General features: G+C 57.1%; 1 protein-coding gene across 11 annotated transcripts in view; it reads left to right on the top strand.

The window, feature by feature from the left end:
* TXNRD2 (thioredoxin reductase 2) overlaps positions 1 to 27,116 on the top strand; it is a 47,698-nt gene that overhangs the window by 9,804 nt on the left and 10,778 nt on the right. For 4 of the 11 annotated variants that reach the window (XM_033837485.2, XM_033837483.2, XM_033837484.2 and 1 more), the window contains exons 2-12: positions 3,310 to 3,477; positions 6,182 to 6,247; positions 10,942 to 10,998; positions 11,308 to 11,449; positions 11,907 to 11,981; positions 12,521 to 12,599; positions 13,041 to 13,103; positions 15,452 to 15,522; positions 21,119 to 21,138; positions 21,823 to 21,914; positions 23,523 to 23,697. In XM_033837485.2, coding sequence (XP_033693376.2) covers positions 3,310 to 3,477; positions 6,182 to 6,247; positions 10,942 to 10,998; positions 11,308 to 11,449; positions 11,907 to 11,981; positions 12,521 to 12,599; positions 13,041 to 13,103; positions 15,452 to 15,522; positions 21,119 to 21,138; positions 21,823 to 21,914; positions 23,523 to 23,697 — 1,008 coding nt within the window. Of the gene's footprint in view, positions 1 to 3,309; positions 3,478 to 3,522; positions 3,656 to 3,678; positions 3,737 to 4,655; positions 5,336 to 6,181; positions 6,248 to 10,941; positions 10,999 to 11,307; positions 11,450 to 11,906; positions 11,982 to 12,520; positions 12,600 to 13,040; positions 13,104 to 15,451; positions 15,523 to 21,118; positions 21,139 to 21,822; positions 21,915 to 23,522; positions 23,698 to 23,944; positions 24,387 to 25,487; positions 26,462 to 26,483; positions 27,048 to 27,116 lie in introns of those variants that run through there. The other 7 variants (XM_033837490.2, XM_033837489.2, XM_019920725.3 and 4 more) reach the window with 7 other exon arrangements.

The following is a 27,116-nucleotide window of genomic DNA, read 5'->3' as shown; positions in this document are numbered from 1 at the left end:
AAAAAAATAAAAAAATGGTTCTGAAGAACCTAGGGGCAGGACAGGAATAAAGACACAGACGTAGAGAATGGACTTGAGGATGCGGGGAGTGGGAAGGGTAAGCTGGGACGAAGTGAGAGGGTGGCATGGACATATATACACTACCAAATGTAAAATAGATAGCTAGTGGGAAGCAGCCACATAGCACAGGGAGATCAGCTCGGTGCTCTGTGACCACCTAGAGGGGTGGGATAGAGAGGGTGGGAGGGAAATGCAAGAGGGAGGAGATACGGGGATGTACGTATATGTATGACTGATTCACTTTGTTATAAAGCAGAAACTAACACACCATTGTGAAGCAGTTATACTCCATTAAAGATGTTAAAAAAAAAAACTAACTACATGAGACTAAGTAAACTGACAAAGCATGATTATAATTTTTATGGCTTCTGTTTAGAATACTGTAGGCTCTTTTCTTTTTTAAGAGTTATTTGTTTATTTTTTAAATTATTATTAATTTGGTTGTGCCAGGTCCTAGTTGTGGCAGGCCAGCTCCTTAGTTGCAGCTCGAGGGATCCTTAGTTGCGGCTCACTGGCTCCTTAGTTGTGGCATGAGAACTCTTAGTTGCAGCATGCATGTGGGATCTAGTTCCCTGACCAGGGATTGAACGCGGGCCCCCTGCATTGGGAGTGCTGAGTCTTATTCACTGCACCACCAGGGAAGTCCCTTGTTGGCTTTTTAATGTCCCATTTTCTGGATATTAGAGAAAAAAAAAAAACTTTCCCTTTTCTCTTAAGCTGTCTATGACTCATAACAATCTAGTAAGTTATACTTCTGTAAACAAAATTGAAGCATTTGTTTTTCTCTGCACCTGATCCCTCCAAAAATCAGAAACTATTATTGGGTATCCTTATTTTCATGGCAATATAGTTATTTGCATAGGTTTAATAAGACTCTGTCTTCTTTGTGATAGGACATAACTGAAAACATTGGTTGTATTACCAAGGAATGTCATGTTTGAAAATGCCACATGGACTCAGCTATGACCAGACGGTTCTAAGGAACTGCAGTCACTTTATGGAACCAAGGCTTAAAAAGCCCTCTGGGAAAACCCAGCCTGGTGCTGGGCATCCAGGGTCCCCAGTCTCCCAGGGAGCGAGGAAGGTCGCCTCCTACAGGCCTAGGAACGCTGGGATATTGGGGGAACCTTGAGCAGAGAGGAGTTCACTCGAGTCTACAGGTGAATTCTGCTGGCACTTTCTTGACTTCCTAGTCTTGGAAGCTTTTAAATGTCCAATCTGAGATTCCCTGCAAAAAATTCCACGAGGCAAACTTTAAAAGGGCTGTGTGTCAACCATTATTCTTGCTGCACTTACATAAAGAATCAGCCCAAATCTAGTGAGACCGGAGCTATTTTGTAAACAAGAATAATCTTACTTTATCTTTGATCAAAAATGGAAGTGACTACAGACAGAAATTTTGTCTCAGTGGAGAAAATAATGCACCTTGTGGGTCATCAGAGTCCAGTCCTGTCTGTTGCCTTTGAGGTTTTATTATCCACCTGTTCGCTGGACTGCACTGCCAACTTACACATTTGTCAGCATTCAACAGATCCCCAGGCCTTTCCATTTCCTTCAATATCTGATACACCTCTCCAAATATCAATTTTTCCCATTTTCCTCCCTCTCTCCTGGTGTGACTGCCCAGACCCATCCTGGTACTCAGGTGTCGTGTAGCTGCCCTTTTCCTCCAGGGTCTGAAAAAGCCCTGGAAGCTGAAGGGAGATAAGGTGGCAAGAACTTCAGAGAACCGGTCACCACTGCCCATCACATGTGGGCCACTGTGTGAGCCCACTGGGATGCCCACGTCTCCTGGGCTCTGCTGCAGATGGAAGTAGCCTTGCCTGCGACTCTGAGGTCTCCACGTCACCACAAACATTCACAGGCAAACCAGGAAATCTAGTGGACTGCCACCGCAGCCTCACTCCACCACCTAGAGACTTGAGAGCTCAACGTCTAAAATCTTCTCAACTGGCCGGCCTCAGGACTCAAAACCCGGGTTTACTGTTGGCTCCGACCATTCACTAAGGAGACGCTCCCTGACAGAACCCAGCCAGGCCCCTCTGAGCCCTCTTCTCCAAGAGGCCTCCTGTAAAGACTGGTACAAACACTGACTGCGTTTCACAGCTAGAGGCCAGTTCCCTACAATGCCCTGGCCTCCCACGGTGCCCACCTGACAAGCTCATCACTTCTAGCAACACCGCCCAGCTTCTGCAGGAGGGCAGGAGTCCAAATCCAGTTGGCAAGCTCAGGTGGGAATCACATGGACCCACACCTCTTAGCACTTTTTGTATTTTCCACCCCCTGAGTCTCGAGCCCCGATGCCCCCCCAACCCACACTTAAAAGGCCCAGTTGCCTCTGAGCAAGTTTGGAGGGTGCTGGGGTCTTTCCCCAACTGTGCCATTACCAATGTCCTCTGTGTTTATCTGACCCACTCTCCTGGCAAGCCCCTCAGACCCCTCCAGTAGTGGAGGCAGCAGCGTGCAGGAATCCCACTGTTCAAAACTCAAAGGCTGGTCTGGGGCAGGTCCGGGCCCAGGCTTCCCCTTCCTGGTAGGGCCACCATTCCCACAAAAGGTAAGGCCCCAGGGCACCCCGGGGCCTGCCAGAGCTGCCAGGTGGCTGAGCCCCTCGCCCAGGCCCCCACAGTTCTCCCTCTCCGAGGACCCAAGGACAGTCAGACGCTGACTCTGCAACCCATTTCCATGGCCAAGCCCTCCCAGAAACCACCACGCCTGGGGTCGGGGTCTCCAAGCCCTGTGGTGGCCTCTGTGCCCAAGTGGACTTTCTCTCTGCAGCACGACTCCCCCTTCCTCCACCAGCCTGGTGCCACCGCCCCCACCCATGTCAGGAGACCCCACCGCTTGTCCAGAGACCCCTCACCCCAGGTCCTGGGACCCACCCCAACACCCACCCCACTTAAGGTCTAGAGACTCCACCTCATGTCCGGAGACCCACTCCAGATCCGGGGACCTCGCCACCCTAGGTCCCGGGACCCCACCCCAGGTTGAAGCCCCCCTCCATATCCGGCGACCCCGCCCCAGATCCGGGGACCCGCCCCCCCCCCATTTAGGGTCCGGAGACCCCACCTCACCTCCGGAGACCCACCCCATGTCCAGGGACATTCCCCGCCCAGGTCGGAGCCCCCACCCCCAGGGGGATACCTCCACCCGGATCCGCCCCCCATTCGAGGCTCCTCGCCCCGGGTCGGAGCCCCTCTCCCCGTCCGGACCCCACCGCCGGGTGGGCCCCTGCCCGCGCACACCAACCTCTCGCGTCTCCGTTGGTCGTCGGCGCAGGCAGCGCGGCGGGCAGCCCGACACGGCCGAGGCCCCAGGCGGCGGCTGCGGCGGCGGCTATGGCGGCGCTGCTGGGACCTGTCGGGCGCTTCCGGTGGCGTGTGCGGGCGGTGCCGGGCGGAGCGCGGGGCGCGGCAGGTCTGCGGGGCGCGGGCTGGCGGGCGCGGGATTGGGGTCCGCGCGAGGAGGCGGGACGGGGGCCGGAGGGGTCCGCGCCGGCGCCCTTACCCGCTGGGAACAGCGCGGGGAGAGTGGCCGCCTCCCGATCCCCCGGCCCAGCATTACCTGTGGTCCCGACGGTGGCTCATCTCCCGAGGTCACCAGGTTTCGCGCCCTGCGCACCCCACTAGCCAGACCTCCCACCTCCTCCCCAAGGCCCCGTGGGCGCACACAGCAGGTGCTCAATAGATGCACGTGCAGGGAATCAAGGAGGGGACGCTGAGTCCGGCGGTCTGCGCTCTGGGTGCCATGGGGGAGCGGAGCACACTGCTGGTCCTCCTGGAGCCACCAAGGGTCATGGACCAAACCAGACAGCAATCCGATGACCGCAAGTGCTGGGCCTGCTAGGGTCCTGAGCACCGGCTGGGCACACAGGGCGTGTGTGGGGTGGGGTGGGGTGGTGGTTCCCGGTTGGGGGGCTCCCCCAGAGCTGGCCACAGTGCCACCATATCTGCCACCATAGTGTGGCTGGTCCCACGCATGACAACATGCTCCCCACCACATCCCTGCAGGGACCATCCCCCAGACCCTACCCCTGGACTGCCCCACAGGGAATGAGTGCTGAGGTGCTGGAGCAGGGACGGGGGAGGGCTCCTTCACGGATAGGGTGCTGTGGGAGGAATATTGGCAGCCCTGGCCAGCTGTGTGCCACCCTGGCCTTGGGGAGCAGGGCTAGGTAGCCCTGCGGAGTCTGGGGAGGCAGTCACCAGCTCCTGAGGTGGGGACGGAGGGCTGCTCTTGGTGGCTTTGCTGGCCCCTGGGCCCCCCCTTGCTGCACGTGTCAGGCAGGACCTTCACGATTAAAGCCCTCAGCCCTCATGCTGCAGCTGCTGTGACAGCCCAGACCATGCAGGCTGGCAGGAGGCCATGCACCCAGAGTTCTGCCCCACGCTCAAGGGCAGAAGGGGGACCCCCAGGGCCAGGGTGAGGAGGAGCCAGTAGGGCCTGGGGACGGTGCCAACACCTAGTCAGCAGGGTCTGATTTTGAGCCTCAGCCTCCACTTCAGCCCCGGAGCTCCTGATAGGAACATGCCTGCCCCATCCAGGCAGGGGGGTGGCAGAAGTGGCCCCTGAACAGGAGCCAGAGTGACCATGATGCTGGTGTCACCTGCCCCCGAACCCCTGCTGCCAGCAGAGAGTGAGCAGGGGGGACAGCTGTGCGGATGCTCCCCCAGGTGGCTCCCGAGGTGGCCAGCGGCCTGTGGGTTCACGGGGGCCTCCACCTCCCCAGAACGCTGTGCCCGAGGCCTCGCCGTCCTGGCGGGGCTCCGCTCTTTTCAGGCCCTGTACCAGCCACTGAGTTCAGGAAGGAGCAGAAAATCAGAAGAGGGTGGGCTCAGGACACAGGGGCAGACACACCTTCCCGGCTGAGCCCCTGCATGCGGGGAAGGGAGCCAGGCTGTGAGGTGCCCCAGGGTACCCCATAGAGTGCACGGGTGCGTCCCCAGCTGACACCCTAAGGGCAGCACCCGCCCTGCCCGTCTTGGGGTCCTTCAGAGTCCTTCCTCCTCCACAGGCTACCCAGACCCCCCAGGTGTTTAAAGGCAGATATCCTGCAGTGGAGCCTACAGAGGCCCCACGGAGGCCTCTGCCAAGTGCTTATCAGACAGAGAGGGCTGCTGGGCGTGCACGTGGGGAGAGCCCACCGCCAAAGATAAGCCCACAATCCACGCGGCCAGCTGCTCGCGCTGCCCTCTGCCTGATAGAGTGGGGCTGTGGGGTGACACAGCCTAGACCCTGTAGTGGCGGCAGGAGGGATGGGCATCTGCCATGGAAGGTAGGGATATTCTCCTGGTCAGAGCTTCCCTGAGCAGCGGATATGAGAGAGCACCTGGATGCAGCCCCTAGCTGCCTTGACCTCCCCGCCTCCCTCCCCACGTCCTGATGATCTTCTGTTATTTCTTCCTCCCTCCACGGGGAGCAGGCCGGAGCCTGGTGCTGAGGGTCCCCAGCTCGGGGCTCTCACAGGTTGGCCACACCTAAGGACACACCTGCCCTTGCCGTCCCCCTGCTTCAGTCGTCTCTGGCCTGCCTTCTGTGCCAGCATTTACAGGAGACGGATAGCGGCTTCTGCAGGGAGGAAGGACTCCAGCGGCCTGTGTGCCGGGGGCAGGGGTGGAGGGTGCAAATGGCCTCCAAGGAACCCAGAGGCGTTTCAGAGCCGCTGTCCTGCCAGGCCCTGCCGGGCACTGAGAGAGGCCAGGCCGTGTTGCCCAATGCAGGGGCCGCCCTTGTTCTCCCTCACTGGGGACAGAGGGTGACCTTTACAACGGAAAGACAGGTGGAGTCAAGACAAACGTTTTAATCCCGTGTCTACTAGAACGTTGGGTGAAGTTGAGTTCAGGGCAGTCCCGCCAGTTCAATTACCTTCCTGATGTGGGGAGGTGGGGACTACACCCCTGCCAGCCTCACCTGCTTAGTCTCGGGATCTGGGCAGACAACATGCACCCCGTCATTGCCTCCTGCCTGCTGGGGGATGTGTGGTCACCCCATACCATCACAGGACGGGACTCCGATCCCCTAAAGTGGACCCTGTACCACATTGGAAACTGTGGCCTCCTGGGATCGCGCCCCAGGCTGCTCCTGGTCCTTCCTTCTCAACGTCTCCCCCTCACTCCTGCAGGGCGGCAATGCTATGACCTCCTGGTGATTGGCGGAGGATCCGGCGGCCTAGCCTGTGCCAAGGAAGGTACGTGTCCTGTGTCCTGCATCCCGCCAGCATGGCAGGGCCTCCAGGCTTCCGGGTCCCCTGGAGAGGGCAGTGGTGCTCTCCGGGCTGGGTGGGGATCCTCCTGACCAGCTACGAGCTGAATGCATTGTCTCTGCAGTTGGCCCACTCCTCCCCGCTGCAACCCCGGGCAACCACTGATCTGCCTTCTCTCATTGTAGATTAGTTTGCATTTTCTAAAATTCTGTCTAAGTGAAATCATGCTGTGTGTATTCTTACTTTCCGGGCTTCTCCCACCAAGCACAATTATTTGGAGATTCATCTGTGTTGCTGTGTGTATCTAGAGTTCACGCCTTTTCATTACTGATAAGTATTCCACTGTATGTCTAGACCACGTTTGGTTGGTTCATTAGTCTGTGGATTGGGTTGTTCCAGTTTTTGGCTGTTGTGAACAGTGCTGCTATGAACATTCGTGTGTGTGTGTGTGTCTTTGTGTCTTTGTGTGGATGTGTGTTTTAAATCTCTTGGATAATCTCCTAAAAGTGGAACAGCTGGGTCATGTGGTGTATCTCTCATTTAGGTATTTTTTCATTTCTTTCAGCAATATTTTGTCATTTCAATATACAGGTCTTTCACATCTTATGTCAGATTTATCCCTAGTGTTTCATATTTTTAAAACAGCTTACTGGGCTTCCTTGGTGGCGCAGTGGCTGAGAGTCCGCCTGCCAATGCAGGGGACACGGGTTCGTGCCCCGGTCCGGGAAGATCCCACATACCACGGAGTGGCTGGGCCCATGAGCCATGGCCACTGAGCCTGCATGTCCGGAGCCTGTGCTCTGCAATGGGAGAGGCCACAACAGTGAGAGGCCGCATACCGCAAAAAAAACCAAAACAAAACAAAAAAAACCCCCAGCTGTACTGAGGTACAAGTCACACACCATACAGATCATTCATTTAAACTGCCTATTTCAGTGGATTTTATATTCACAGTTGTGCAACCATCACCACCACCAATTTCAGAACATCTCATCACCCCCAGGTACTCTGTACCCACTGGTAGTCACCTGTCTCCCTCCCCTCCTCAGCACCAGGCTACCACTAGTTTCCTTTCCGCCTCTATGGACTGGCCTGTGTTCTGGATGTTTCATAGAAACGTGTGGTTTTACTCTCCCTCAGCATGATGTTTTTAGTGTTCATCTGTGATACAGCGTGTGTTAGTACTTCGTTCCTTTTTTAGGGCTGAATAGTGTGGATGAACCACATTTTGTTTATCCACTTGTCCGCTGGTGGATGTTTGAGTTATTTCTGCTTGGGGCAGTTATGAATAATGCTGCTCTGAACATTCCTGCAGGTTTTGTATGGACGTGTGCTTTTATTTCCCTTGGGCAGATTCCCAGGAGTGGAATTGCTGGGTGATAGGGTAGCTCAAGGTTTAACCTTTTGAGGAGCTGCCAGACTATTTTCCAAAGTGTCTGCACCATTTTATATTCCCACTAGGAAGTGTGGGGTTCGAATTTCTCCACATCCTCGCCAGCACCCATTACTGACTTTTCTATCGTAGCCCATCCTAAGTAGGTGGGAAGTAAGTGGTATCTCATTGTGGTTGACTTATATTTCCCTCATGGTTAATGGAGCATCTTTTCATGTGTTTATTGGCCATTTCTGTATTTATGGAGAAATGCCTATTTAGAACCTTTGCCCACTTTTAAGTTCGGTTGTCTTTTCATTATTGAGTTACGAGAATACACACACACGTATATTCTGGATATTAGATCCGTATCAGATGCATAATTCTCAATTACTTTCTCCCATCCTAGGGGTTATCTTGTCACTTTCTTGATGGTGTCCTTTGCAGCACAAAAGTGTTTAATTTTGATGAAGTCAGTTGATCTGTTGTTTCTTGTGCTTTTTGTGTCACATCCAAGAAACAGCCGATCCAAGGTCACAAAGACTTAGGCCTGTTTTCTTCTGAGAGCCTCACAGCTTCAGTTCTTACATTTAGGCCTTTGGTACATTGTGGATTAACGTGCAGACGTGGTGAGGTCATTACCTCCGGGTTTGAGACATGCACCTTTCCATGTCTCGGTCCCCCTTCAGGTGACACTCTCCCACCAGTCACGTTCCACTTCTACATGTTACAAACCCCACAGCACGTTGTACAATTTTTGTTTAAACAGTGATCTTTTTTTTTTATACTGATTATTTTTTTGTTGTTTTTATTTTTATATATTTATTTATTTGGTTGCGCTGGGTCTTAGTTGTGGCAGGAGGGCTCCTTAGTTGTGGCTCGCTGGCTCCCTAGTTGTGGCATGCAAACTCTTAGTTGCGGCATGCACGTGGGATCTAGTTCCCCAACCAGGGAACGAACCTGGGCCCCCTGCATTGGGAGCGCAGAGTCTTAACCACCGCGCCACCAGGGAAGTCCCTAAATAGTCACCTTCTGAAGAGATTTCAGTGATAAGGAAAAAGCTAACACATCTGCCCATGTGGTTGTCATTTCTGGGGCTTCCGTTCCTTTCTGTGGATCTGAATTTCCACCCGGCATCATTTTCCTCCTACTGGAAGGACGTCCGTGAACATTTCTTGTCGTGTGGCTCTAGGAGTTATAAATTCTTTCAGCTTTTGTGAGTCTGAAGACATCTTTACTCTGCCTTCATTTTAAAAAGATATTTTCTCTGAGTATAGAATTCAAGGGAACAGTACAGCCGGCCCTCTGTATCCACAGGCTCCACATTCACAGATTCAACCAACCACAGATCAAAAAAATATTTTTTAAAAAATTCCAGAAAATTCCAAAAAGCAAAACTTGAACTTGCAGCATACTGGCAACTATTTATCATTTACACTGTATTTACAACTACTTACACAGTGTTAACGTTGTATTAGGTGTTATAATCTAGAGATGATTTAAGGTAAAGGTTACTGCAGATGCTGCACCGTTTTCTATAAGGGACTTGAGCATCTGGCAGCTCTGGGTTGTCCCAGAGCTCATGAGAGCTCTTGCCATTGTGGATAGTTTCTATTCCTGTTTCCAAATTCACTAATAAAAGAGTGTGCGACGTCTACTCGACCATGAACCCCACTCAGTGCAGTATTCATCCCTACAGTTCAACTTGGGTCCTTTTTTCTATCTTCCATGTTACTTCTTGACTTTTTGAACATGTGGAATACAGTTAAAACACCTGTTTTACTTTTTTTCCCACTAATTCTGACGTTGGTGTCAGTTCTTGGTCAGTTTCCATTGACTATTTTTCTCTTTAAGGGCTGTATTTTCCTGCTTCTTGGCGTGCCTGGTAATTTTTGTTTGAGTGCCAGACCCTTTGGACTTTACCTTGCTGGTTTCTGGATATTTTTATCTTCCTAGAAATATTTCTGAGCACGTTCTGGGATGTAGCTGCAGACAGTTTGATCTTTTTGAGACTTCTGCTTAAGATTTGTTAGGTGCTCTGGTGCTGTGCCCAGTCTGGGGCTAATTATTCTCAACTGCTGAGGCATGACCTTCCTAATGCTCACCCAGTGCTCCAGGAGTTAACGTTTCTCCAGGCTGGCTTCTGGGAGCAGCACTGTCCCGGCCTTAGGTACTTTCCCCTCTCTCTCCTCTGTCCCAGGAACTCTCAGCCCGAGAGCCTGCTGGGCCCCCTCCATGCTGTCCTGCAGACTCTCTGGTCGCGGGGCTCACCTCGTCCCTTTCCTGTCTCTCAGAGATCGCTGGCCTTTGTTTTCGTTTATTCAGTTTCTTGAAACCATTATTTCACGTATTTTGTCAGGATTTTTGGTTATTTTGAGCAGGAGGCTAACTCTGGTCCCTGTTGCTCCCTCCTGATCAGACCTGGGAGCCGGGCGTTGGTATGTCTGAGGTGTCCCCTTGGCCGGAGACTTCAGATCAAGCACTGGGATCCCATCTTGATTCAGTTGAATGAAATGGTTTTGTTAATGAAGACTTCTAAAATTTGGTTCTAATCTTGGTAGCTGGTAGCCATGAATCAAGCATGTTCTGTAGTGTTTCAAACACTCGTGGGCTCGTGACATACAAGTGGGGCGTGCCCTCGGGGCCGTCACGGCCAGGGACCAGGGCGGGCTGATTCAGTGCCACAGGCGAGCCAGCAGGAAGCCCGTGATTAGTCCTGGCCTCAGAACCTGGGGCTTGTGGCTGGGGGAGCCTGCTGATAGCTGGGGGCTCCAGGCAGGGGTGCAGTTTGGAGCCCTGGTCTTGGGGCCTGGCTGACCTGAACCTGCCATTTGACCGCCGAGCTTCCATTTCCTCACCCTGAGAGGAGGCAGCAAACGTCCACCTGGGGGCTCTGACCAGCGTGGACCGAGGGCCACCCCACATGGTGTCTGGGGAAGAGAGGAGTAAGGGAGGGCCTGGGGAGCGAGCCGGGGGCCTCCCTGTGATGCCTCCAGGGAGTGTGCTTGGGGTGGGCCCTGGGCCTGTGCTGGACCTGCAACCAGGTTGCGGGGCGGCGGGGGGGGGGCGCATCCCAGCACTGCTCTGGTGGGTGGTGCAGAGCCTGCGGTCAGGAAGAGGTCGGGGTGCCCATCTAGGGGCAGCATAGCTGGGAGCAGAGGCAGTGGGAGACCCGGCTGCATAGCTCATGGGCGGCTGCTGGCCTGGTCCTTCCCCAGCCTCCTCTGGGCCTCATGGGCTCCTGGGGTCCCCGACCCTGAATCAGTCCCTGGTTGTACTCACCTGCCTGTTTCTCTGGTCCTTCCAGCCGCTCAGCTGGGGAAGAAGGTGGCCGTGGTGGACTATGTGGAGCCTTCCCCCCGAGGTAGGCAGCCCCTGCCGGGAGCCACGTGTCCTGGGGAAGGTGGGGGGGTCACATACAGAGGGTGGCTGAGCCCTGGACTGCTGCCCAGTCTCCGGACAGCATCCTGCTTCTCGGGGAAGCTGCCATCACTGTAGGTTCCTCATCCTCCTCATTTAAACCAAGTCTGAATGCAACCGCAGCCGGCGCGTCCACACGGCAGGTTCACCTGGGCCGCGTTGGAGTTAAAGCAACTAAAAGGAATTGGAAACAGCTATAGAACAGGGCTGGCCTGGCTCACCTGAACCCTGTGTGCTCTTCCCACCTCCCCAGGCACCCGGTGGGGCCTTGGCGGCACCTGCGTGAACGTCGGCTGCATCCCCAAGAAGCTGATGCACCAGGCGGCGCTGCTAGGGGGCATGATCCACGACGCCTCCCACTACGGCTGGAAGGTGGCCCAGCCCCCGCACGACTGGTGAGGGCGCGTGGGGGACGGCCGATCCCATCAGCCTCGCAGGAGCTGTGGGCGCGATTCTCACCTGGGGGCACCTCTGGGCCCCCAGCAGTGGGCAAAGTCTAGAGACGTTTTTGGTGATCTCCACAGTGGGGGCTGCACATCCCCTGGGTGGAGCCTGAGACGCTGCCACTTGCCCCACGGCGCCCAGGACACCCCTGGAAGGACGCTCGGCCCAAAGGCTGCAGTGCTTCAGGCCTGGCGGGTGGCGCATGGTCCGCTTGGAGCCCCTCGGTCTGAAGCCCCAAACCTGGCCTGGGAGCGGCAGCCGTGGGGACAGACATCACCTTTACCACCTTGAGAAACCCCTCTGCCTCTGGGCATTTCTGTTAAGGGCTGTTTGCCTCTAATAATCTGTGGCGGGACCCGCAGCTGACACTTGTGTGGTGGCTTTAAGCATCGTGCTTTGTGTCAACAGGAGGAAAATGGCAGAAGCCGTTCAAAACCACGTGAAGTCCCTGAACTGGGGGCACCGGGTCCAGCTGCAGGACAGGTACTGACGCCGCACTATGCTCTGGGCGGGTCCTGGGGCACGTGAGGACTCCCCAGGAGGAGGAGGCGTGAGACCCGGGTTAGAAAGCCTGGCCACCCTCGCCCCTCGCAGTGCCTATTATCCTCACTGTCCCCTCCCTGCTGGGCACCCCCCTCACCAGCAGGAGGTCCATGGGTGTTTTGGGGGGAGGGTAACTGGGTGCATGTGGGGGCCTCCCCTTCCTGGTGGAGGGTGTCCAGGTGACAGGACTGACCTCGGGGGAGGCCCAGCCACCTCCGTCCTCACACACCAGGGCTGAGCTTGGGCCCTTAAGACGCCCCTGCATGGCAGCTGTGGTCACCACGTACCGAGGAACCCTGGGGAGACAGCAGCCGTGCCCCATGCTTCCCAGTGCGGGTCCGCACACTCCTTTTGCCCCTCGTGAGCCGTGGGTGGCCCGAGCTCACATTGTAGCCATCTGCCTAGTGCTCCCTATTTAATCCTGAGGTGATGCCTCATTTGCAGAGGAAATGTTTGAACATCCTATTTTTATTTTGCAGAAAAGTGAAGTACTTTAACTTCAAGGCCAGCTTTGTCAACCCACACATGGTTTGTGGTGTCTCAAAAGGTGGGGAAGAGGTGAGCGCCCTCCTCCCAGGGCCCCTGGGGCAGCACGGGCCAGTCCGTGGGTCAGTCTGTGGCCCAGGCGGGTGGACCTCAGCTCTGCTCGGTCTCAGTGCTGTCCTTGGAGATCAGCGCTGCTGGGATTGATACGACGTTCCTCTGGGCTGAGGCCAGTCTAATTCTTTGTGAAGGAGGAAGTGACCACGCCAGGCTGCCCGCTGCTCGGGCGGCTGCAGCCCTGCAGGGGTTTGCGGGGATTCCAGGAGACCTTACCACCCGTGCAGTGCTGTGTAAACTGTGAAGTGCTTGGACTTAGAGGCTCTCCTGCCAGTGTCTGGGGCTGCTGCCACAGGGTCCACACTGCAGGGCAGAGGCTGTGATGGGGAAGCTGGTGGAGCCCTCGAATGGGGACTGCAGGTGACCTGGGTGACTGTGGCTTTCTCGGTTTCTTCTCAGACTCTGCTTTCGGCCGACCACATTGTCATCGCCACCGGAGGGCGGCCGAGGTACCCCACGCACGTGAGTGTCCTCAGGAGCCCCCACCCCCCACCCCGTTCATGGTCTGGTGACATGCACCTCCCACTCGCCCCTGTCCTCCAAGTGGCCCTGTGCTCACAGCTGTCACTTTCCACTGCCCGTGCTCTCGAGTGCCCTCTGCTGAGCCAGGTTCCCACATCCCCACTTGGCTGAGTCCCGAGAGCAGCTCAGCTGCTGGGCCGGCCCCCGCCTGCCCTCTTCCTGTCCCCACATCACTTCTCCTCTATCTCCCTTGTTGATTCCTCCTTTTTAGCCTCAGAATGTTGGAGCCTTTGGGACTTAAGCCTGGTTCCTCCTCCCCCAAACCCAAATCTTGTTCTTTAGTTGATGTGAAACTCACATACCATAAAATGCACCCTTTCAAAGGGTACAGTCCAGTGAGTTCCAGTTTATTCAGAGTCGTTCACCCGTCGGTCCCACTACTGAATCTCAGAATGTTTCATTCGCCCAGAACGAAACCCCGGCCCCATCAGCCGTCGCTCCTGCCCCCCTCCCCCAGCCCCAGCAGCCTGCTCTCTGTCTCTGTGGATTTGCCTGTTCTGGACGTTTCACATCAGTGGGATGAGATGCATGGGCTCTTTGACCAGCTTACGGCTGAGTGATGTTCCGTGGTGGGTGTGACATTCTGTTGTCCGCTTGCGTGGTGGACCTCTGGGTTGTTTCCACTTTGTTATGAGTGATGCTGCTGGGAGCCCATGTGGATGCGACTTGTCCCTTCTCCTGGGCAGACACCTGGGGGTGGAGGTCCCAGGCCCCCGGGGCGGGGGGGCAGCCTCACCGTTTACATCCCCACCTGCAGTGCGTGGGGTTCATCCTTTTTGGTTTCTTCTCGTGTCTTGTGATGTTTTACTGAAAAGTGATCATTTCAAACAAAATGACATGTTCACTCTGGAAGCTAGGATCTCCCTCCACTTTGGGATTTCGTTTATTGCTGCTTGTCTGTTGGGTGATTTTTCTGGACCGATTTTGTAAACTTTTTATTCTGTGTCCTGTGAGGCTACTGAGGTCTCTGCTCAGTGGCCAGCTAGTGACTGGGCAGAGATGTGCTTAAACACCAGATCCAGGAAGTCTCCCCGTCTTTGCGAGGCTCCCCACCCTCAGTGCTCAGCCTGGTGGGGGGCGCTCTGCCTTCGCCCCCACCACCTGCTTCTGCGGGGCCTGGAGGCCAGTGCTCAAGGCCGCCCCAGACCCAGACATAGGCCCAGACAGGTGGATGGGGAGGACCAAGGGCGTGGTTCTGCCTCCTTGCAGACTCTTAAATCTGAACCTCCGTCCAGTTCTGTGCTTCCACTGGAAACAGGAGCTGGGAGGGTGCCAAGGCAAGTGCCCACTCCAGTCCTCAGACCGCGACGTTGCCCCTGCCGCTGTCAGCCCAGCAAGAGCAGCCTCCAGAGGGGACCAGACAGCTGTGCCAGGTGGCCCTGGGCAGGATGTGTGGCTCCGTAGGAGGGGAGGGCTCTTGTTCCAGTAGCCACACAGACAGGGGCCAAGTGGTGACCATTAGTGATCCTTCACCCACAGCTGGGCCCACATTGGCTCCACTCAAAGCCCCTGATGGTCGAGGTCAGTTCCTGGGACCCAGAGATCAGCTCAGCTCCACCCTGCACGTGGCTGCCAGAGTGCCTGCGAGGAGACTGGCCCGGCCTCTTCCTGCTGTCCGCTTGCCTGAGGGGCGGTGGGGCGGTGGGGGGTGGGTGAAGTGGGAGCCTCGGGTCCTGGGGAAGCCGCTCAGTGGCCACTCTGCTCTTGGCTGCCCGCCCCGGAGCCTGCCAACACTTGTTGTGTTTTAGTCCCTTTGATATCCAGACCTTTCGATCTTCTTGAGCAAACTTAAGAAATTCCTGACTTTATTTTTTTTGCCAATTGGAACCGTAAACTGTTTGAAATCCGTTTCCTCTCTCCCAGCACATCTGACTCTCAGAGGCCATAGAGAGGACGTGTCCTGTGTCCCCCACCTGCTGGGGTATGGGGTGACCTGGACAACTCCCGGGCACAGGGCCCACCGTGCTGTCCCTCAAGGGCCCCTGGTTGGTCGCATCCAGCCTCCAGCCTGGCGCCCTGGGAGCCGGCCCACCCCGCTTCACCCCTTGCTCCCCACAGCCCTGGGTCTGGATCTGGGGGGAGTCCTGGAGAGCGAGAGGAAGGAGCCGCTGCCCCGGGCCCCCAAGGGAGCGGCCGTATCCCCTGTCCCAGAGGCCGCACCCGAGGAGGTGCAGCCACATGTGGGCAGGTGGTTCTGGCCCAGTTGTGTCTACAAACTGGGCGTCCTCAGAGGGAGCCCCGGGGGCAGGCGGGGACGCGGGCCTCACATTGACCCTTTTCCCAGATAGATCGAAGGTGCCTTGGAATACGGGATTACGAGTGATGACATCTTCTGGCTGAAGGAGTCCCCTGGAAAAACGTAAGGCCTGGGGGTGCCCAAGGGGCCCCACTCCCCTGTGCACACAGCCAGGCGGGGAGCACATGCTGCTGCCCCTCTGTAACGCATTCTTTCCCACCTACCTGAGGGAAGGGCAAAAAGCCTGGCCCTGTGCCCATTTGGGGCTGACACTCTCCCAGGACTGAGTCACAGTGCGTGGCCGTTATTGTCTGGGGCGCAGGTTTTCACCAGGGTTCCCAGGAGCCGCAGGTCCCAGTGGGTCCTCAGGGCCATCTGGGTATGCAGGTAGGTGGGTGGGCCCTGGGGGAAAGCCCTGGTCCCCCTCCGGCTCCAATCGAACGTCCCCGTTTTCATCTGTTTGTCACCTGGGCTTCCCTGAAATCAGCAAAGGCTCGGGCTGCCAGAAACCAGAGCCCAGCTGTGAAGCCAGGCCCGCAGCGTGACTGGCACCCCCGTGGCCAAGGGCTGGGTTCACTCCTGGCATGGGGTCCGGGTCTGGGTGCTGCTGCCGGGGCACTGAGGAGACCTCATGCTCGCAGGGACCATAGAGGCCACCAGAGGGCGACATAGGCTCGGCCGTCACAGTGCTGGGCTGCTGGGGACCAGCTGCCGATGGCCCGAGGGCATGCCCCAGGGTGGGCAGGCGTGTGCAAGGGTGCATGTGTCAGCATGGGTGAGGGCATGTATGTGTACATGTGAGCACGTGTGTGAATGCGTGAGCACACGTGTGAGAGCTTGCGTGTGTGCTCGTGCCGCGCTCTGCTTGTCCCTGCTATCCCAGCCTCACGAGGTGTCCTTTTTCAGGGCTGGGCACGGCCCCTGGCATGGGGGTGGCTTGGTGTGACCTCCCACCACTCGCGGCCACCTCTTTGTGAAAGGCTGCAGTGAAAACCCCGACGTGCGTCTTCTTGTTGTCTCAGTGTTTCTTATGTGTCGTGTGCGCGGTCAGGACTGTGTCCACAGTAGAGAACTGCGGTCCCGGCTGGGCGCCTGTGCTGCTCTCCCTGCCTGATGCTGCCTCGGCATTTCCATGGGGCCTGAAGGGAAGGGAGCCTCTCCTGCTCCCTGTGGGGGGGTGGAGGGAGCACAGCCACTTCCATCTGCGGTCAGGCTCCTGGCCCTGGCCACCGCCTCGCCCCCCACAGGGCCCCCAGGCTGTGGTTGGTGCTTCGACCTGGCAATAGTTGTTAATTTTTCTGATGTCACATTTATCACGTTTTCTCTTTACGCCATAGTATCTGGGTTATTTGTTGTTTTGTCTCTGACTAGTAGGTTAAATGTGTCCTGGTTTCATTTGCATTTGCTATTATGTGGTCTTTTGTGTAATTATTGGCCGTTTAAAATTGAGTGTGTAAGTTGTGAGTGTGTGTCTGTGAGTGAGCGTGTGTCTATGTCTGTGAGTGTGAGTGTGTGTGGCTGTGAATGGGGGCTGCTCGCTCCTGGGCCTTCTCTCTGGCTTTTCTCTTTCTTATCTTCCCGCGGGTTTGCTGTCAGGGCTGAGATCCCGTGTTGTTTACAATTGCAGATTTTCTCAGCTTGTCCTTTTAACTCATGTAACATACAAATGTGACATACAAATGTTTCGGTCTTATTTTTTTTTAAGTATAGCTTAGGCTCTTTTACACTTAATGGCTGTTAGATTTATTGCATGTTCAGGAGGGCCTTTCCCCACCAAAATCTTTTTTGACAAAAGCCCTGGATTTCCTGTGGGTCCCAGGGCCTTGGGGCGTCTGCAGCACATCTGTGGCAGAGATGGGGTCCCATGCGTCCACCACCAGCCTGGAAGCTCCTCCAAGCAGAGCCCAGTCCTGCTCTGGCCCTGATTTGGGGTCCCTACCGTTGGCAAGTGCCCAGTGTGGTCTTCAGACCTGCGTAGTTTTCTTGCGCATTGATTTCTCTGGGTCACTGAGGCACTTTGCCAGCCTCTCCGAGGTGGACTGTGGAGACCGTAGTGCCGATGGCCTTCAACCTGCGGCCGCCTGGACACTGGCTCCCCGCTCAGTGCTTCTGGCCTGGCCGAGGCCACCCGTGTGGCCCGGTAATCTCCGCCCATCACCGAAGGCCAGCAGTTTCTGAATCCTGGTCTTTTCTTAAATTAGTCCCTGTGTGTTTTATTTTCTCTTGTTTGCTATTTCCCCGTTACATTTTGAGAGCCAAGTCCACCTCCGGGGGGCCGGTGTCTGGCGGCTCTCACTGCCCACTGCTCACTGGAGGCTGGTGTGCGGAGAGGCCGCACAGGCCGGAAGGAGGCCCGGGCGCAGGGGCCCCGCGCAGCTGCCCCCAGTGACCACGTGCTGGGGCAGCGGCCTGCGCGGCCAGGAAGACAGCCCCAGATATTGGGGTCAGGAAAGTGTTTATTTTCTTCAGAAAAAAAAAACGTTTAGAAGACTTTTTTTTAAAAAGCTCTTTCGTTTAGAAGGAATCTAGGTATGTTATTGTTTAAGGAAAAAAGTGTTTGCAATGTATCAGTCACCCGTTCCATTCTGAGCATGATTTATGTGAGGAAATGGTTTTTTTAAAAATTAAGCTGGAGATATATCCCTGTACGATGCTTCTGTGAAACGCAGCTTTTGTGCGGAGCTGTGGATGCAAGTTGTAACAGTGTGATACGGGAGTCAGTGTTTACTCCTTACATTCCTGCCCGCAGTCAAAATAAGCCCGAGGGTCTACAGTAGCATTTCTGTATTTTATCAGCTTGGGCTGGGCCGGGGGGGCCTCTGCTCACACTCTGAGGGGCTGTTTCTGCCAGATTTATTTGCCTTATAAATATTCCCCGTGTTTATTTTAACTCGCCTTTAAAATGGAGCTGAAATGAATATGGACCCGAGGGCTGCCCCCGGCCCTGGAGGCCTCCCGAAGCCGGCCAGGACCTTCCCACTTGGCCCCGGCCAGGAGGCCAGCCGGCGGCTGAGGGTGCCCAGTGTGCCTGGCCTCGGCCTGCAGCGGTGGAACCTCCACTAGCCGGCTCCCAAGGGCCCATGGGCTCCGTGGCGTCCTGTCTTCCTCCCCATGATAGGGTGCGGGCCGCGGCTGGCGGCTCAGGGGCATCTGCATGAGGCTGGGTGGCCAGCAGCTCAGGCCTGGAGAGCCGGCCCTCAGCCTCCGCTGTTGCCCCACCCGCCTTTGCCCCCGAGGGTCTTGGTGCTTTCTGGACATCCTGTGTCCAGCTGCTCCTGGGGGCCCCGAGCTCTGTGGCCCCAGCATTTCCTGTGCTGGCGGGACAGCTGCAGGGCCCCCACGCTGTGTGGGTGCACCCCCGGGGAGCGGATTGGGGCCTTCAGACTCAAGAGGCAGGTGGAGAGCTCTTTAAGCTGGGGCTCCAAGGCCTGAAGGAAGGCTTTGTTTCTGCTTCCTCCCCCTTCAGACTTTAAGGAAAGAGCCAGCCCTGTGATCAGGCTAATCCCACGGCAGTTACACCTTGGAGTACAGTGTTTGCAGCACCGAAGGGCACACAGGGGGGCTCCCCGAACACACACACAGCTGAGTGGGACTCTGGTGCAGGTGGAGCCCCCGTGGGGTGTCCTGCTGCAGTGTGAGGCCGTGTGTCCAGTCCTCAGAGGCCCCGCCGCCCCAGGTCCTCCCTTTGCCGGCAGGGCCTGCCGTGGGCACTGTGCCTTGGCACCAGCCTCAGCCCCACCCAGGCTGGGGTCTCCTAGGTGGCCGGCAAAGCCCATCTGCAGCTTCAAACCTGCCAATAAAAACGCAGCGTCCCTTCAGGGCTGCCTGCACCCCACCTGCAGGCGCCAGCTCCGTTTTTGCTGTTTTCTTACTCCAGTCCATTTGAAGGGAGTTCTCTGGTTGAGACCTTGAATCCTGCATTTTTCGAAGAATAATACTTATTTGATGAATTGGGGGCAGGGTGGAGTGAAAACCAACACTGTTGACCGTCTTTCCTCTTGGAGACAAGATGAGGCCCAAGGTGACCATCAGGGCCAGTGGATGCCTGCCCGCTCTGAGGTTTCAGCCACCCATGCTTGGTCAAGGACGCCCACTGAGGCCTGGCCTGGCTGGTGCCTATCCCCCAGATGTGCCCTCTGTTGGCGGCTCGGAACCAGTAGCCTGGGGCTGGGGGTACCATGACCTGGAGGTGGGAGTGGGGGGCCCACCCCGCCTCCCTACCCTGCTCCCTGCAGGGCTTGAGGAGGTGCCCAGGGGCTGCAGGAACAAAACGCTTTTGCCAAAATCAGGAGACCATGTTGCTGCCTTGCCTGAAGCTGGGCTGTGGGCTTCAGGCTGTAGCCACCGCCCCCCCCCCCCCAAGAGGGTCTGCTCTACGGAGACAGGAAGGCTCGGACGAGCAGGACAGCCCAGCAGGCGGGCAGTGGGCTCCCCGGCACCTGCATGTCACGGTTGCCCAGGCCATGGCCACCCTGAGTGGGAGCACAGGGCACTGTGAGGTCCACACAGATGCTCTTCATTGGTCCTTGCATTGGGGCAGGATGTTCAAAGCAGCTCAAGCCTGTTTGCATTTTAAGTAACTCGTAGTTTCATATTTTAAAGAAAGGCTTGTCCCCTCCCCCATACATGTTGAGACTGAGGGAGGGCAGATTGTGTAACGTTGAGCTTACCCACACGTAGACATGTGCATTGTGCCTATGTGTGTGTGCCTCACACGCTGAGCTCTCCCCACTCACCCTGCACAGGATGCCAGCACTCCTGTCCCAGCTCCTGAGAGGAAGCCGTATGCCAGTTGCTTCCCGCAGGGCACTGGCAACAGTATTCCCAGAGATGTGCTGCTGTTTGAAATGGAATTATATCATTAGTACCTGCTGGGATCAGAGCTGACATTTGCTTATCCATCCTTGCATCACCTCCTCTCGTTCAAAGGCTGAGGGGTGATCTGACAAGCCCACCCACACGCCGCCCGGGCTGGGAGTCTCCACTCTGTGTTCAGTTCTGTTCATGTGTACACGTGTGCAAGTGTGTGTGTGTGTGTGTGTGTGTGCGCACGTGTATGCATGCAGAGTGTGTGCAGCTGAATAACAGGAGAGGATCTGCTGGGTCCCAGCATCCTGTGTCCCTCTCCCTGGCTGCCCTTGCTCAGGGAGCTGACTCTCCCAGCCACAGGCCTGTGTGCAGTGGGGCTGGGTGGGCATGGGGTGGGCCGTCTGCCTGGGCCCCGTGGTCCCAGAGTGTTCTGCCCACAGACAGGGCTTCCAGGAGCCGCCCCACGTCTGGCGCCTCCCCGTCTGTTTCCAGCCTGGCTGCAGGAGGTCCAGAGGAACCCAAGGCAGAACTTTCCTTAGGAGAGAAGGAAAATCCTCCTGCTTCTTCTGACTGGGCTTCGTCCATGTTTGTCCCGCCTCCAGTCCCATCCCTGGGACGTGCTGTTTTGTCCCTGGCCACTCATTCCTTCGCCACCAGGCAATTTCCCAAACCAGCAGCTCTGTTTGTCATTCACAGCTGGAGCTCTGGGAAGTGGGTTTTGTACATTGGGACAGCCTGTTTGAACAGTTAGCCGCAGGGACTCCGCAATAGTGACATGTCAGCTGACAGGCGCCCTGCATGAAGGCTGCAGGGCCCCGTCCCCCTCAGAGCCCCACCAGGGACGGCTGCGTGCATCATGGCAGCCACGTGTGAGACTCAATTTCTCTCTCTCTGTCCATCTCTCTTACAGGTTGGTGGTTGGGGCCAGCTGTATCCTTTGCTGCGTGCAGGTGACAGATAGATAGACAGCTGTGTTCACCATCCTGAGAGTGGAAGCTTGGGCCCCAGGCCCACCTCCCCCCGTCACTGCACTCTCTCCCATGGGGCTTGCCCTCTGCCACCTGGAACCAGGCACTTACAGGCACTTACAGGCCCACTCAGGGCGGATGACCTGTGCTCGAGGGACAATTTGAGGTTGACCTTTGAGGCTGGGGCTTCCTGGAGGCTCTTCCTGAGTCACTCGCTGGCTGGGCAGCTGGACACAGCCGTGAGGCAGACGGTCCTCCCTGGAGAGCAGCCCCACTCAGGCCGGTTCCTTAAGAGGGAGCAGTAACACCAGGGAGGGTGGAGGGTGTGTCTGCAGGAAGATGGAGACACTGAGGTCTGGGCACGTCTCCTGTCCTTCACCACACAGGCCCCTTGGTTAACCTCCAGGGAGTCTGGACAGAGGCCCCGTGGAGGCAGAACCCGCCTGGCCTGTGGGTGCTGAAGGGAGCCTCCACCTTGCCCTGGACGTGTGTTTGAGAGATGGGGGCGGTGGGGAGAGTGTCTCTGTGGCCAGTGTTGGAGACTCTTCTGGGCTGCTGGGGACTGGTGGAGACGGGGGCTGATGGCGGGGGCACTGGGGGTCTTGCTGCCTAGCTTCCGTTAGCGTTCCTTAGCCTGCTCTGGCAGACGTGGCCCTGGAGTGTGCTGGCTTCCTCACTGGGCTCGGCCTGGATACCACTGTCATGATACGCAGTGTCCCTCTCCGGGCCTTCGACCAGGTAATGCCGGGCTGGTGTCCCCTCCACCTGTGGCCCCCCTGGGCAGGTGCAGGTGTGGTCTGGGAGCGAGGTCTCAGTCTTTAGAAACTGGCCCTTGAGTCGAATGAGGAGATTGTTGGCAAAATAAACACCTGCCAGCGTATTGCAGCAAGGGTCAGCACGTGGGGAGCGTGGCAGGGACCAGAGGGACACTGTGGGCACGCTGGCCAGCTCACGGGCCGTGAGGTCAGGTCACCCAATAGTAAGCGGCCGGTGGGCAGAAGTGCTGTCCTGGCTTCCTCGCTGAGCCCCCTGAGGTCTGAGGAGCTCCACTATCCAAGGGTAGCATGGACAGGGAGCAGGCGGCAGCTGGTGAGGCCCTGGGTGACCGTCACGGGAGATGGTGGCCCGGCCACCATGGACTGGAAAGACGTGATGAGCCAGGCCACTGCAGCCTCGCCACCTCCCCGTCCACCGCACGGGGCAGCACCGGCCCTGGGGCGCAGACTCTCTCCCTGATGGTGGACGTGCCCACATAATGAGCGCGTGGAGTTTTTTTTAAACCAAAAACCCTCCGAGGAGATGTCACTTTAAAATCCAGGTCTGGGTTGTCATTGTCAAGACACCAGGCTCCCCGTGCCCTGCAGAGATGGGCACTGTCCATTGCACAGCTCTGGGGCAGTGCACCCCTCGGTCCTGTCACCTGCTCAGTACCCACGCCCGAGCACCTGTCACGGGGACACATGTCCAGGGAAGGCCTCGAGCCTCATGCTAGACGCAGGTGGAGATGGGGCCCAAGAGGCAGAGGCCCGCAGGGACGTGGAGAAGGGGGCCGATGAGGCTGAGCTGGAGAGCCCTGTTGGCGGGTGGTCATGGTAGCAGGAGAGGGAGAATCTGCATGTGGCTGGCACACAGAGACAGTGGGGTCACCAGGCTGGAGTCGGGGGAGCAGGGGGAGAGCAGGCTCCAGGTGAGGCCTTGTAGCCTGCCCACCTGTTCCTGGGGCACAGACAAAGCTCCTCATGCTGGGGTGGCCCCTGAGTCAGGGGAGTTAAACAGTGACTTGTATTTTCTCCTGATGGCTTGTTCAAGCCCCCACCGTGGCCCTGGGGGCACAGCTGCCTGGGCTGGGAGGGAGGAACCCCCTGCAGCGCCTCCTCATGCCATGCCACCTCCCTAGCAGTTCTTGGTGGGAAGCGGAGGTGCCCACCTCCACTCCCAGCTACCCCACTGCTGACCCCAGCCGGGGGGCCAGGCAGGCAGAGCCTGGGAGAAGGGGTGCGTCTCTGCCATTTCAGTGAAGACTCAGTTAACTAACATCTAAAGAGAGTCCAGAGATCACATGCACCCTAACCGAGGGGCTTGGGTCCTCAGATTTGGAGGGGGTCGGGGCGCCAGAGGCTCTCCGGGCTCGGCCCTCAGCTCCGTGGAAAGCAGGGCACTCGGAGTGGGGCGGCCTGTGTGAGGCATCCTGGAAGAAGGCGTGGGGCCCCGACCTCTTCCATTGGACAGACTCCCCTGGGGCCCCAGGCCTTTTCAGGCTGTAGGCCCAGGTCCTCTCCACAGGCCTCAGCAGTGACACTCCCACTGCTGCCCGGTCCTCAAGGCATGTCCTCTTGTGCTTTGCAGCAAATGGCTTCCTTGGTCACAGAGCACATGGCTGTTCATGGCACCCGAATCCTGAGGGGCTGCACCCCCTTGAGGGTGGAGAGGCTCTCAGACGGGCGACTCCAGGTCACCTGGGTGGACCTCGCCTCCGACAAGAAGGACACAGGCACCTTTGACACCGTCCTGTGGGCCGTAGGTAAGGATGCTCAGGACCCCGTGCTCCTACGCGCACTCGGGGACCAGGTGCTCCTATGCACACTCGGGGGACAAGGCGTACCGCCTTCCCCTCCATTGGGCATCTTGGCCCCCTTCTCGCCACTCCTGGCGCTCGTCACCCTGCTGGCTCTTGGGTGGGGGCTGGATAAAGGCCATGAGGCGGCCCTGACCAGCCTCGCTCCTCCTCCGTCCGAGCACACTGTGCTCTCCTGGTCTTTCTTCCCCAGCGCTCCTCGTACTGGAAATGAAAACCAAGGAAGAGCTGTGGATGGTGGGTCGCAGGCAGCTGGGTTTTCGTCGGGGAGACTAGTTAGTCCTATGGGCGGTTTATCGAGGCCTCGCGTACATTTCCTACTAACTTTAAACCTTGGTGTAGATGTGTTTTTTTAGTAAATTAGACTTGTTTTCCACCGTAGCTTCAAGATAGCTGTTTATAACATACAAACGATAACGGAGTTTTTACCTTTTTTTAACTGTTTTAACGTGTGAGTAACATAAAATTTACTATCTTGGGCTTCCCTGGTGGTGCAGTGGTTGAGAGTCCGCCTGCCGATGCAGGGGACATGGGTTTGTGCCCCAGTCTGGGAAGATCCCACGTGCCGCGGAGCGGCTGGGCCCGTGAGCCATGGCCGCTGAGCCTGCGCGTCCGGAGCCTGTGCTCCGCAACGGGAGAGGCCACAACAGTGAGAGGCCCGCGTACCGCAAAAAAAAAAAAAAAAAAATTTACTATCTTAACCATTTTTAAGTGCTCAGTTCAGTGACATTAAGTACATTCACACACCACCCTCCATCTCCAAAAGTTTTCATCATCCCAAATGGAAACTCTGTCCCCATCAGATAACCCCCCACCCCCTCCCAGGCCCTGGCCCCCACCCTCCTACTTTCTGTCTCTGTGACTCTGATGACCAGGTCCCTCAAGTGAGTGGGACCCTACAGTGTTTCCCTTTTTGTGTCTGACTTACTTCACTGGCATTGTGTCCTGGAGGTTGTCCGTATCATAACCTGTGAAGGTGGGCAGTGCTGCATATGGCACACTAGGCTCATCTGGGCATTTGCCAGTGGACACTTGGGTTGCTTCTATCTTCTGGGTGTCTTGGAAAATGCTGCTGTGGACAGTGGCATGCAGAAGCCAGCTGCTGTTAATACGTGAACGTAATGGAGATGCGAACGTAACGGAGACGTGTAGCTTCTAGCCAGCTTCTTGTTGCTTCTGACGCGTCCCCCTGGCTGCCTTCAGCTCTGTGGGTCATCTCGTGTTGGGAGTGGGTGTCCTCCCGGCCTTGCCAGAAATCACACTTTGCAGATTTGCAAAGGCAGCGTCTAGTGATAGGGCAGAGGCCCCGGGCCTTTCCCAGCAGGCGTGGGCTGGCCGCCACCCTGCCTCCCGCTCCCCGAGAGGCATGGGTCCACCTGTTTGTGGGGGTGAAGGCCGAGCAAGTGTGGCCATGCAGAAACGGCTTGTTGGTGACCTTGTCGGGCACACTCCCTCCCAGGCTGGGCCCTCCTTGCACCCGGCTGCCCCCACAGAGAAGGGGAGAGTGGATTTGGGGGGCCCCTGCCAGGGCTGGGACGGTCAGCCTGGAGAGGAATGGGCTTTGAGGGTGGAGCAGAGAGTGCAGGCGCTGCGAGGGGCTCCCCACAGAGGGGCTGCGGGTCCTGCTCCCGAGGGCATGTGGGCTCACCTGCCGGGACACCCACCTGCCTTGGTGCCTGTGGCCCGTGGGCTTGGGACCCTTTTTCCTGATCTGTCAACTTGCATTTTAAACGTAGGGATGGTCAGTGTCTTCGTTCTCCCGTGTTTCCAGCCCGTGGGTCTCTTCGTGCTGAGCCCGGTCACTCGTCCCCGCTCTGGGCCTGGGCTCTGATTCCGTGTGGTCGTCAGACTTGTTGTCCGGCTCCACAGCACTCGGCGAGTGTGCCGAGCCCTCAGAGGGCCTGTCCCCCAGCATTTGTCCACCCCGGCTTCCCAGGCCCCCACATCCCCGGAGGTGGGCCCGGGCAGCAGTGCACTTCAGAGAAGCTGCGGTGCTTAGAGTAGTGGGAAATCAGAAAATGAAATAAACTCTGGAGGAGTCAGCAATTCACTTCTGAGGAACGAGGCAAAGATCTGAAATGCCCCGAGTGAACTTACTGCCTCTTGACCAAGATCCGCTAGATTACCAGAGGAAATGTTCTTGACCAAATTGTAAAAGTAAATCTTACGTAGGTTTATTTTGATGAACGCTACTCAGACCCAGAAACATAAACTGATTTTTATTAATTTAAAATCCGTTCTAACTGGCGAGGTGGCTGGTTCCCCCTCCCACTCGCACCCCATCCTCCCGCTTGGTCCCCAACGCCTTTGTACTGAGGCGTGGGCCTGCACCCAGATGCCATCAGCTGAGCCCACACTGCTGGCAGCAGCCAGAGGGTGAGGGGCTGGGCCCTCGGAAAGCCTCAGGGTCCTCCCAGCGTCCAGACGACCCTGGTGGGCGGCAGGCAAGGCCCCGGGAGCCCTCCCCAACTGGTTTTGTTTTCTGTATTTTCAAAAAGAGCATCCCCCAGACAGTCTGCCGGGCGTGATTGATGCTGGGGGTGGAAGCTTTTCACAGTCCTTGGCCTCTGACCTTGCTTTCCGAGGCGGCGCTGCGGTGGCGGGTTCCTGGCACGCCTCCTGGGTCTGCACGGGCAAGTGCTGGCGGGGCCACTGCTCCCGCCGGGTTTTGTAAACATTCAGGAACCATTTCCCAGTTTAACAACCGGGAATGTTCTCCGCCCGTTTACCAGGTAAGCCTTGAACCAAGCGTTATTTCTACTTGCAACAAAGGGTGATCCTGGAGGTCAAAATACAACGACCTGGGCGGCACGGCCGAGGAGGCAAAGAGCTCGCAGACTGTAGGTCTGCCCAGATGCCAGTGCTGCATCCACACCGGCTGGACTTGATGTGTTAAAAATGAAAAGGGAAAGATGCGCCTCGTGCCCTGTGGACGGTCCACGTGGACGGCCTTGGCCACAGCCGACGAGGCTCACAGATGCGGGGATGGGATGTGGGCCCTGCAGTCTGCCAGCCTCTCCCTCGGTGCAGCCTTGATCTCCACGTGGTGGATTAAACACATTAGCAGCTAAAGCAGTTAATTGCTGTGCAGGGGGCCGGCTCATTGTTTGTCTGTGAATCACCCACCCACACCAGGTGTCTTAGATAACAGGCTGGGAACTCGCAGGAGGAGGATTTCCTGTCTGCAGATGTGCCGATTACGGTGCTGAGTGAAGACAGTCAGCCCGCCTGCCGCAGGCTCGTGTTCACCCGCACAGTTAACCACTTGTGGCCTGGAGCCTGGCTGTGGTGGTGGGGGGGTGGGGGGTGGGAGCAGGACTGGCTGGCCCTGAGTGGACACCTCCGAGCAGGAGCCTTCAGCTTCC

This window comes from Tursiops truncatus, chromosome 13 (genome assembly GCF_011762595.2).
Source record: "Tursiops truncatus isolate mTurTru1 chromosome 13, mTurTru1.mat.Y, whole genome shotgun sequence".
Classification (NCBI taxonomy): Eukaryota; Metazoa; Chordata; class Mammalia; order Artiodactyla; family Delphinidae; genus Tursiops; species Tursiops truncatus.
This window is presented reverse-complemented; position numbering and strand designations above follow the sequence as displayed.